The 12160-nt window shown below is 47.7% G+C and overlaps 1 protein-coding gene across 3 annotated transcripts in view; it reads left to right on the top strand.

Annotated features, from left to right (window-relative positions):
• Positions 1 to 12160, top strand: part of Sgk2 (serum/glucocorticoid regulated kinase 2) — a 44176-nt gene that overhangs the window by 17423 nt on the left and 14593 nt on the right. For all 3 annotated transcript variants that reach the window (XR_001235575.1, XM_013518253.1, XM_005392499.2), the window contains exons 3-8: positions 7167 to 7417; positions 8526 to 8585; positions 8899 to 8948; positions 9471 to 9528; positions 9673 to 9756; positions 10786 to 10917. Coding sequence is in view for 2 of the 3 variants with exons in the window: in XM_013518253.1 (XP_013373707.1) it covers positions 7167 to 7417; positions 8526 to 8585; positions 8899 to 8948; positions 9471 to 9528; positions 9673 to 9756; positions 10786 to 10917 (635 nt within the window). In the remaining variant the exon portion in view is untranslated. The remainder of the gene's footprint in view (positions 1 to 7166; positions 7418 to 8525; positions 8586 to 8898; positions 8949 to 9470; positions 9529 to 9672; positions 9757 to 10785; positions 10918 to 12160) is intronic.

Raw genomic sequence — 12160 nt, 5'->3', positions numbered from 1 at the left:
TTGTAGCCCAGGCTGGTCTCCAACTTGCAATGATCCTCCTGCCTCAGCCTCCCAAGTGCTGGGATTACAGGCGTGCGCCACCATGCCTGGCTTGTTGTCTTTCTGCCTCAGCTTCCCAAATAGCTTGAATTAAACAGCTGATCTGTTTTGATCAAGTCACTTCCCCTCTCCAAGTCTGTTTCCTCCTCCTTAAAGCAAAGATATGATGCTTCCTAAACTTCTTTGAAGTTGAGGAAAAAAATAAGACTATGCTGGTCCTTGAGCCAGTCAGGCAGGTAAATACTTGGACTACGGTGGAGGAGAGACAGGTGCAACAGCAGAGGCAGGTACAAGGACTAGGGTGTCCGGCAAGGCTTCCAAGGAAGGCAGATGAGGGCCCATGGAAGGGTGAGCAAGCAGACCCAGTGAGCTGAGGGAATGTTCTAAGGAGGGAGAACGTGGTGCTCCTCCCCCACCGCATCCTGCAGCCCAGGCAGATGTGAACAGGTGCACAGAGTGGTGGGATGGGAAGGCAGACCTAGGCTTGGTCACTTAGGGGAGGGACAAGCTTGAGGACTTTAGAAGGGATGAGGGCAACCCCCTCAGAGTTCACAGGGGCCCCTGTAGGTCAAAGAGTCAGGAGAAGGATACGGATCAGGAAACGACAGACCATGGTGCAAGAGAAAAGGAAGCCTTAGGAACTGAGGGCTGCTCAGGCGTGGGGATTATAATTAAGGTGATGGCGGGTAATGAGCATGTCAGAGCTCCCACCAGTACTTTATACTTAGACGCTAAGTGAACAGCAACCTCATGAGAAATTTTACACAATAGCTCAGAAATAGGGCCGGGGATATAGCTCAGTGGCATAAGTACCTGCCTGGCAAGCACAAGGTCCTGAGTTTGATTCCCAGTACCGAGAAGAAAAATCTTAATAGCTCAAAAATAAAAATAACCTAACCCAACAACTTAGTGTCATGGCCTCCTGCCTTTTGTGTGTCTGTGTGTGTTTGTGTATCTCTGTGTGTGTGCACATACAAATGTACGTGTACATGTTGCTGTTTTTTTTTACTTTTACAAAATGGATACCCCTAGTGCACCTACCATCTTGAAATTTGCTTTTTTTTTTTTTTTTTGCTTGATATTTCTTCTGATATATGTTTCTCTTTTGATTTGCGTAGGCTAATATACAACTTTTGATTTTAATTTCCGTTTTATTTATGTATTTATTTTTGGAACCAGGAATCGAACTCAGGACCTTGCACTTGCCAGGCAGGTGCTGTGCCACTGAGCTATATCCCCAGCCTCATAATATCCATTTTATATGTAATTTATAAATTTATTACTTGGTCTCATTAGTTAGGTATGTTCTGAATACCTAAAATATTCCCAGCCCATTCTAGGTACAGAGGGTTCAATAGCGAACAAAAAAAAAATCTTCGTTTTCCTTGGAGCTGATGATCTAGTTTGGGACAGTAAATAAAAGTGTTTAAATAGTAGCACAGTGCCAGAGAGTGATAAGTTCTACAAAGTAAAGTATAGGGAGAAGAGAGAAGAGGTAAGAGAAGGTAAATTATATGCATGTATGAAAATGTCACAAAGACACCAATATTTTGTTAAATTAATATGTGCCAGTAATTTTTTTTTAATTTTTTGTCTTTTTGAGGCAGGGTCTCGCTATGTGGTTCAGGCTGGTCTTGAGCTCACTTTGTAGCCCAGCCTGGTCTCAAACTTAGATTGATCCCCCTGTCTCAGCCTCCCGAGTGCTGGGATTACAGGCATGCGCCACTACACCCGGCTATGCCAGTAATTATAATTAAAAAAGAAAGTTTTGATAAATATGTCAGCTAAAAAAAGGAAAGGAGAGAGAAGAAAGAAAGAAAGAAAGAAAGAAAGAAAGAAAGAAAGAAAGAAAGAAAGAAAAAAGAAAGAAAGAAAGAAAGAAAGAAAGAAAGAAAGAAAGAAAGAAAGAAAGAAAGAAAGAAAAAGAAAATACACAGTACAAAGGTGCCTAGGGAGTGAGCAGGAATATTTTAAAGTTTGACCAACCACCTTCATTTGCCCAGGATCGTACTGGTTTTAGCACTGAGAACCCTACGTCCCAAACAAACCAGGAAAACTGTTGTCTGTAATAAGCACAGGCCTCTCCAAGAGGTGACACCGAAGCAGAAACTTGTGTCATGTCAGTGAAAAACAGCCATGGATAGGCCCAGGGAAGAGCTTTTCAAGCAGAGGGAAAATAAGCACAAGGGGACAGAGGTGAGAGGGTGCTTTGTGCGTTGGGCCACAGCCTGAGCAAGCCAGGGAGCTGGGTGGGACGGAGGAAGAGGGCGGATGCCCTGGGGACAGTCACTTACATAATGTCCTCCATCCCTGTTGCTACAAATGACAAATGTGATGGAGTTTTGAGCAATAGAAGCACATGATCTCATTTACATTTTGAAAGACTATTGATGGTGAAAGATTGTGTAGTATCAGGTGAAGACAGAAAGGGAAGGCCGGGCGTGGTGGCACATTCCTGTAGGAGAATCACTGTGAGTTCTAGGCCAGCTTGGCCTACAAAGTGAGTTCAAGGCCAGCCTGAGCTGCATAGTGAGACTGAGCTACATAGTGAGACCCTGTCTCAAAAAGACCAAAATCAAAATAAAAAAAGATAGAGGGAAGAGTGAAGGGAATACAGAGAGAAACAATGACAAGTAGTGACGGGGGCTACAGCAATGGTGGTAAGTGGCAGCGGGCTCCGCAGATTTTATGTAATTATTTTGTTTTTAATCGACACATGAAAATCATACATATTTGTAGTATATTTCATGCATGTATACATTGTGTAGTGACCAAACCATGATGTTTTACATATCACCTCAAACATGGATTAGTTCTCCATGGTAAAAATACTCAAAATCTTCTCTAGTTATTTAGGAACATAGTCACTTTACTCTGCAATAAAAGAACAGAACTTGCAGTGGGGCATGGTGACACATGCCACTCAGGAGGCTGAGGCAGGAGGATCTTTGCAAGTTTAAGACCAGCCTGGGCTACAAAGTGAGCTCAAGGCCAGCCTGAACTGCATAGTGAGACCTTGTCTCAAAAAGACCAAAAAAAAAAAAAAAAGACCTGAACTTATTTCCCCTATCTGTAACTTTTTACTTGTTAATCATTCTCCTTGGAGCCAGGCGTGGTGGTGCACGCCTGTAACCCCAGCACTTGGGAGGCTGAGGCAGGAGGATCACTGAGTTTGAGACCAGCCTGGGCTACAAAGTGAGCTCATGGCCAGCCTGAACTGCACCAGACCCTGTCTCAAAAAGACAAAAAAAAAATCTCCTTTGTGCGCCTTGCCTTTTTCAGCCTCTGAAGCCACTAGTCTACTCTCTACTCCTATGAGGTCAAATTTTTTAGATTCCACCAATGAGTGAGATCATGTAGTATTTATCTTTTTTATTTCACTGAATGCAGTGTTCTCCAAGTTTATCCAAGTTGCAGCAAAGCCTAGCATTCCATCCTTTAATACTGAGTAATATTCCATTGCTTACATATACCACAGTTGCTTTATCTATTCATGCACTGATGGATACAGAGATCAGTTCCCTATCTTGACGGTTACGAACAGTGCTGCAGTAAACGTGGGAGTGCAGATTTCTCCTCCACATGCTGGTTTTCTTTTCCAGATAGATTGAATAGTATTTCATGATGGAGTAGAGGTGGAGTGAAAGTGTAGTTTCAAGAATGAATATATAGCTGGGATAACTGTACTGCTGATGTCTGGTGGTTTGTTGAAGGGAACAGTTTTTTTGTTTGTTTTGTTTTTGTATGTTTTTTGTTTTTGTCTTTTTGAGACAGGGTCTCGCTGTGCAGCTCAGGCTGGCCTTGAGCTCACTTTGTAGCCCAGGCTGGTCTCAAACTCACAGTGATCCTCCTGCCTCAGCCTCCCAAGTGCTAGGATTATAGGATTATACCATGCCCAGCCAAAGGGAACAGATAATGATTAAAATTTTTTATATTTTGATCAATTTTGCATGCTTATATCTGGTAATCTGAGCAACTGATTTGAAGACAACAATATGCAATAGAACAACCATTGGTGAATTCCTGCCATCTTGTCTAGTGAAACTCTGTACTGTCTCTAATGTTTTTTTAATAATATTTTAAAATTCTCTTTAACGGTTTGAACAGTCTTCCATTCTTTTTTATCTATTTATTTATTTTAATTTTTTTCCAGTACCAGGAATTGAACTCAAGACCTCGCACTTGCCAGGCAGGCGCTGTGCCAGTGAGCTAAATCCCCAGCCCCTAGTCTTCCATTCTTACACCTGGTAATCTGAACAATTTAGCTGAAGATAACAATATGTACTATAACAACCACTGTTAATTTCTATCATTTTGTTTTGAAACCCTATGTCATTTTTAATGTTCTTACTTTGTTTCGTTTATGTCTATGATGTTGGCATTTTGCTATGGTTTCTTTTTTTACTACTCTCTTTAAAATAAAAAAAAAGAAAGAATTCCAAGCTGCTAGCTTGAAGTTTTGAGTAGCTTATAGTGAGGTGGCCAAGCGGGAACAGGCTGGGGCAGAGGGGAAGGAATGGGGTCAAGGCTTTTGTTTTGGATATGTTAAGGCTGAGATGCTTGTAGATGTAGAGCAAATTGTCACAAAGCAGATAGGTAAGGCCAGAACTCCAGGGAGAATCAGAACTAAAGAAATAAATCTGGGGCCGGGCATGGTGGTGCACACCTGTAATCCCAGCACTCGGGAGGCTGAGGCAGGAGGATCGTTGCAAGTTTGAGACCAGCCTGGGCTACAAAGTGAGCTCAAGGCCAGCCTGAACTACATAGCAAGACTCTGTCTCAAAAAGGCAAAAATAAAATAAAATAAAAATAAAAATAAAAAAAGAAATAAACCTGGGACTGTCAAATATAGTTGGTTAAGCCATAAAACTGGTTTTGATCTACTAAGTACAGAGATCCAAGGATTGAGCCAAGGTTGAAGGATGAAAAGAGGAGAGTATCCAGTATAAGAGATGAAGTAGTCAGTGACCCACAAGGAGCACTAGGAGCTCCCAAAGCCAAGTGGGTCAAATAAGTGTGCCAAAGCCTTCACCGAGCTGGGCATGGTGGTACGTGCCTGTAGTCCCAGCGCTCTGGGAGGATGAGGCAGGAGGATTACAAGTTCAAACCCAGCCTGGACAATTTTGTGACTTATGAGACCTTATCTCAAAACTGAAAAGTAAGCCCAGGCATGGTAGCACATGCCTATAATCCCACCACTCAGGAGGCTGAGGCAAGAGTATCACCATAGTTTGAGGCCAGCCTGGGCTACATAACGAGTTGAAGGCCACCCTGGAATACATAATGAGACCTTATCTCAAAAAAAATTTAAAATATAAAGTAAAAGCTAAAAAGGAGTTCAAATGTAGCTCAGGTTCTGGGTTCAATCCCCAGTAAAACACACACACACACACACACACACACATACACACACACACACACACACACATAAACAAGAAGAAAAAAAAAGATGGGGAGGCGAGGATGGCCTGTTTCTGTCTGGCTTTGGCACCTGTGGGCCACCATCCACAGATGCATTGGAGTGTTGGGATGGAGCCCCGCTTGGAATGGGCTCAAAAGATAAAAAGAAAAGGAGTAGAGATGATGAGTCCAGACAACCCTTGAGGAGTTTAACTGAAAAGAACAGAGATGGGGCTGGGGATTTAGCTCAGCAGCAAAGCGCCTGCCTGGCAAGCGCAAGGTCATGAGTTCGGTTCCCGGTACCAGAGAAAAACCAAAAAAAAAAAAAAAAAAAAACAGAGAAATGGGGCAGCATCTCAATACCCCTGAGCAACAGGGGTATTAGGTGAAAAGCAGGAGCCCTCATAGCTGCAGGGAATTCAGAAGCGCCCTGAGGGGGAACACTGCACTTATTACCATGGTTACTTTACTCTTACAAGCAGTGCTTGTTATTGCAAAGAAATGTCCTTGCTCTCTGGGTATGTGTTTTGTCAACATGACATCCAGAACATCTGTGTACTGGTTCAACACTGTTGTTTTGTGGAAAGATGAAGGGCTTTGACACTGTTTACTCCATTTTTCTTGGACCAACACTTCCGGGTTCCCTGCATTTCAGAGCCTGCAGCAAATTGTAGCCTGTGACCATGCAGAAAGTTCTAGAAGAGGGCTGGGGCTGTTAGGCCTGTCACCTCCTTCCTTGCTTCCTTCCTTCCTTCCTTCCTCCCTCCCTCCCTCTCTCCCTTCATCCCTTCCTTCCGCCCTTCCTCCCTTCCTTCCTTCCCCAGAATGCCTTCTCACCCTTCATGAGTGCTTAGGGAAACGAAGGGTCCCTTTGCAAACTAATTGTTCTTCAGACAGCAAGGCCTTTGTGAGGCGGGATGCCCCACACTGTCCCCTGTGTAGCAGGAGAGCTGTGGGCCAACCAGGCCTGCTCCATGGACAGTGGGCCAGGGCCCTTGAGGGGCCAACAGGGAAGGCCCAAAAGGCCAAGTGCTCAGTAGTCAAAGACCAAGGCCAGCTGGCCTGAGCCCCAAGTCCAGCTTTCTCTGAAACCCAGCCCCCTGTTGGTTCTTGGGAATGGAGTGCTTTCAGCAGTCCGTGTCCAAGCCCCAGTGCATGCTGCTTCTGCCCCAGGGTCTATGCAGCACCTAGGAAGTGTGTTCTTAGAGACAGGCCCCCCACATGCGTGTGCACACAAGCATGCACGCACAGGGAAATTTATTGCTGTACACCGGTGTGGACACAGACACTTGAATGATGTGCCTATACAAACACGTGCGATTATACAAACATGCACATAAGAGCACACACTCATACTCATCTGCAGATAGACACCCTGATATAAACGTGCTAACCTACATAAAATATACCTGGCATACACTCTCACACTGAAAAACTTCCACATCATACACGTGGAGAAGCACAGTGATGTACAGACACATGCAGGCATACATGCATGAATGTGGGCACGTTAATGCATAGATACAATAACACACACACACATGACAAATGCATGAAATACAAGACCACATTTATGCATCATAAACACACTGAAATACATCTGTGCACAAAATGCTTGCATACACACACAACACACACCCGGACCCACATGATCCCACTCATTCTAACAAGCCCTAGGGTCCAGACTCTCCTGAGCTGTTGCCCACCCTCCTCTCCCATTCTCCCAGGGGGCAATGGTGTCTCCAAGGAAACAGAGGTCTCCTGTCCCATCTTAAGCTCTGCCGGATCCCGTGTGACATCAGCCAGCCCCCTCGCTGCAGCCACCACCGCTGGGAGTTGTGAGCTCTGTGCTGGGCCGGGCCGGCACCAGGCACTGACACTTCAGCTCTTGTTGGGAGAACAGAGAGAGGCTCTTGTCTGCTGCCTGTCCTTGGCTCCGCTGCTGCGTTCCCCGCGGGCTTTTCCTCAGGCCGCACAGGTATGTGGGGCTGGTAAGGTCTGTGCCTAACCCAGGAGCCAGCAGGGTCAGCCCCGGTGGGGTGCAGGCTGCCTACGGGAGCCAGCGCAGCTGTACTCCCTCCTTTGCACTTGTGCAGCTTGCTTCCTCGGGGCTGGGCCTCTTAGAGGCATCTGGCTGCAGGATTCCCGCCCTTCCCCTGTGGTCACTTTCCTAGCTCCACAGAAGGCCGTAGGGTGGCCGTGTAACAATCAATGATATCTGCTCATTGAGGCCAGGCCGCTGCCTGAGGCCCACAGTGGGCCAAAGCTGTGTCCTGGGTTGTGCAATTCAGCAGGCATGTGAGCAACTGAGCTCTCGGGTGAGATCTTGCTCTTAGCCTTGACCTTCCAAGTGGGGAGTGCAGAGGCTGTGGGGTCCTGAGCATCCTAAACCAGGGCCTAGACACCCTTCAGACGACAAGGGCAAGGAAGACGCAGCACTGCTGGCTGCATAGGCCAGCTGGTCACTCCCTCTGCTGCCTGACCTCGGATAGATACTGGCCGGTCTCGGGGCTCTCTTTGGCTCCCGTCCAGACCCCTGGGGCAGCTGCTGTTCCTGGGCGCTGAGTAGAAGTCCTCGTGGTAAAATTACAGTCAGCACAGAGCCCAGCTTGGGACCCTGCCCATGGGAATTGGGGGTGGCCGACAGTCTATAGGGAAGTCGGGTGATTACAGCCTACCCCTCCCAAACTGGAACCCCAGCAAGCTCTTTTCTAGACCTCTGGTACCCACCTGTGATGTGGAGGAATGGCTTCAGACTTTAGGCCCGCAAGGTTCCTTCCTGCCCTGGTTATGGAGCTGATGTGGCTCACGGGTCTTACTGCCCTGCCTGAGCCCAGCCCTTCGAAAGACCCAGCCTGGGCCACACTACTCCTGACTTCCCGCTCCATCCCTCCTGAGATGTTTAGTGATAAAGGCTGGGTCCAGGAGCCTCTACCTCTTGTCCATCTATGCAGGGGTCACTAACCTGGGGCATAGGAGCTGCTCAAGGTGAGGCCGGGGTTCAGGGTTGGGGAGGCAGGAGAGGGTAGCCATGCCTGAATCACTGGAACAGGGCTCGCTCTCACCTCCTGTCCCTGCACCCTCAGGGCCCACCTGATTGTGACTACAGAATGGCCTCCAGCCCAGGTGGGATTCCTAGCCCACAGGTGAGTAGTGCTTGGTCTCTCACGTGGCACCAGGGGGCTCACTTTCTTCCAAGGCTGAGTAAATCCGAGGAGACACTGGCCAATCCCATAGGCTGTCCTAGACCAGGACCAGGAGCCAACAGAGATCACAGTGGCTCACAGAGGTGGAGAGTAAATTGGGGAGAGATTTGATTGAGGACTTCAAGAAGTAGATGGGGCGGAAGAGTTATAGAGCTGGTTGTGAAGACAGATGAGATGCTGGAGAATAGACCAGGCCTGGGCTGGGGAAAGACAGGAGGCCAATTAATCACCTCTTTTTAAAAAATGTCTTCAGCCTTCCAGGGCCAATGGGAACATCAACCTGGGTCCTTCAGCCAACCCAAAGTGAGTTCTGGTCTGTCAGTGACTTTCCTACCCGGCTTCCCTCAGAGCTTGCTCCCCTTGCCTTGGGAATATAACGCAAAGCCTCTCATATGGTGGTTAAGTCTCTCCGTCACCTGGGCTTGGGGCCCTTCCCCCAGCTTCATAACCTACTAATGCCCCAGCCATTGCTCACGCTGAGTCTTTTTCCTGGAATACAAACAGCCTTTTGCCTATTTCCCCTTCAACTCCTGCACTTTTAGCAACTTCCCAGCCACAGGCCATTCTCAGGATTGGAGCAGGGAGCTTTCTATGCGGAGAGCTGTTATCCTCTGCTTGCCTGTTGTCACCTGGACTGTGAGCTCCCTGAGGGGAAGAGCAAGTCTTACAGGCCTCTCTGGGCTGGGAGGATGAGTTCTTCAGGGTGGTGGAGATGTAGCCTCTAGAAGGCTGCCTGCATTTCCCAATCCCAGCCGAAAAGAAGCCTAGATTTGCACTCAGGAGCCTGCAAACGCTGATCTATGTTCTTCTGCTCTCTTCCCCCAGTGCCTGTCCCACAGACTTCGACTTCCTCAAAGTCATTGGTAAAGGGAACTATGGGAAGGTGAGTTGAGAGGAGAGAGTGGGTTTGCCCTTCTCCAGCCTCCTCTGCTTGCTGCATACCATTTGTACATGCAAAGAGAGAGCTCACATTCCTGCATAATGCAAGCAGTCACCCTTAGGGTCTTGCCTCTGTGCTTCTGCTCAGGTCCTGCTGGCCAAGCGCAAGTCTGACGGGACCTTCTATGCCGTGAAGGTGCTGCAGAAAAAGTCCATTTTAAAGAACAAAGAGGTAACAGAGTTTAGGCACAGACACTTCTGCTCCTTCAAAAAGCTCTCCAAGCTGAGCATGGTGGCACATGCCTGTAATCCCAGCACTCAGGAGGCTGAGGCAGGAGGATTGTTGTGAGTTTGAGGCTAGCCTGGGCTACAAAGTGAGCTCAAGGCCAGCCTGAACTACAGAGTGAGACCCTGTCTCAAAAAGACAAAAAGAAACAAAACGAAAACTGTCCAACCGTGTGTGGCTTCCAAAAATGGTCCCCCCTCCAAGGGGCCCACAGAGCTGGGTGCAGAAGTGGTCACAGCAGGAGTTCCAGTGGGTACTCAGGAGGCTACTCCTTCTCGAGGGAGGAAGGCCCAGTGCCTCACTTAGAGGGCTTCTGCCTTTCTGTGGGAAATACAAGGCTGCATGAAGGACATGTTTTCTGTCCTGTCAAGGTGCCAGACTCCCCATGTGCACACTTTGTACTCGCCAAATGCCCTTCAAACCAAGGCCAGCTGGATTTCTAGATGCCTCCACCTACTGAGTCCCTTTAACCTCTAACCCCTTCCACCCCCATTAGGACTGAATGTCAAGTCACAGGACTCAGGAGAGTGACTAATGCTAATGAGGACGTCATGAGGGTAGGAGGCGGTGGTCTCGCAGCTGGCCTTGACAGTAGCATTCCAAACATGAACAAATGCATGAATGTGGATAGCACGTGGTGCTTTTTTTCCTACAGATTTCCCTTGGGACTCGTTTATATAATCATCAGATTTGCTTTGTTTCTTCCCCTAGGAACAGGAATTTCTGATCCAGGGGCTGAAACTATACTGACAAGGAGTGGCTGGGGATGAGCCTGACCACTCTGGCCCCTGATTACTAGCAAGGAACTCGGTCTTGGCTTTGAGGGCAATAGGGAGCCACTGTGGGTGCTTGAGCAGGAGGATGAGAAAGTCCTGGGCAGGGCAGCCCCCACCATCAAGGCCATGTGGTGTTGTACTGGGATGAAAGGGGTTGTGGTGGGCAGTGACACGGTCCCCTGTCTGTGTGGCTCTACAGCAGAGCCACATCATGGCAGAGCGCAATGTGCTGCTGAAGAACGTGCAGCATCCGTTCCTCGTGGGCCTGCGCTACTCCTTCCAGACCCCTGAGAAGCTCTACTTTGTGCTCGACTATGTCAATGGAGGGGAGGTGAGTAGGCTTATAGGGAGGCTTTCCTGGGCTGGCTGCTGGCTAGGAGCTGTCCGTCACACATGCCCACTGTATGCCAGCTCTGGGGTGAGAAGACTGCGTTGTTAGAACAGATGCACTTTGTAGATGAAGCCGCTGAGGCTCAGAGGGTAACGCAGTGGCTCAAGGTCACCTGGTCCCCATGAGGATTTGAGTGTATGTCTGTCTGACAGCCAACCACAGTGCTTTCTTGCCTTTCCCATGTGAAGCTGCCTTCAGACTCATAGACTTTAATAGACCTGGGAAAGGTCAATGCTAAGAAGAGCTTTATGGTCAAGATGCCCAATGCTCCAATTTTACACCAAAGGCCACAGGGTAGCGGGTATCCTGTCATTATTATAAACAGAGACCTGAGCCACCTGGTGATCCAGAAGCACAGCTGGGACAATCTGGGCTCCCTACTGGACTTTATTCTGTCTCTCTGGGCAAGATGGCAACATGTAGCAGGACTCCCGCTCAGTGGACCCAGATTTAACCTTTCAGTCTGATGCCAAGAGGGGCATCTTTGTCCCGTGTCCCTAAGTGAAGGGCCTTGAATGATGACAGATCTCTTGATTGGCCCATGGGACAGGTAACGTGGGTCAGTGTGACAGCCTATACTGATCAGCTTTCCCATTGCAGGAAGAAAATGCCCGTCACTCACAACCTAAAGGAGAAGAGGTTTAATTTGGCTCAAGTTTCAGAGGGTTCATGGTAGGCAGGCTCCAAGACAGAAGCATCAAGGCAGAAGGCCATGGTAGAGGAAAGCTGCTCACTTCACGGCTTCCAGAAAGCGCCGAAGAAGAAAGAGCTAGGAGCCAGATATATTTGGCAATGTCACACCTGTATAACTCACCCAGATATACCTAGAAGTCTGCTTTACTAATCTGCTGGGCATCTCTTAATCCAGTCACGTTGATGATCAGGACTATGGCCACACAGCCATAGTCATTGTATCTCTTGAATTTGAAGAAAAGCACACCTTTGAACCACCTCGGTTCAAATCTCATCTCTGCCAGTTGTGAGCTCCATAGTCTTCGGCAAGTCAACTGTTCTGAACACCAGGTTTCCTCTTATACAAAACCAGCATCATATTTGATGCTTTGAAGGTTGTCTTGAGGATTGAATAAAATACGAGATATGAAAGGGAAGTTGACTTGGAGCCTGGAACATAGGAGGTGCTTTTTTTCTTTTTAATTTCTTTTTAATTTTTAATTTTTTTAAA

This window comes from Chinchilla lanigera, unplaced genomic scaffold (assembly GCF_000276665.1).
Source record: "Chinchilla lanigera isolate Chin_1 unplaced genomic scaffold, ChiLan1.0 scaffold00044, whole genome shotgun sequence".
Classification (NCBI taxonomy): domain Eukaryota; kingdom Metazoa; phylum Chordata; class Mammalia; order Rodentia; family Chinchillidae; genus Chinchilla; species Chinchilla lanigera.
The sequence above is the reverse complement of the archived record's forward strand: the minus strand, read 5'-3'. Positions and strand labels throughout refer to the sequence as shown.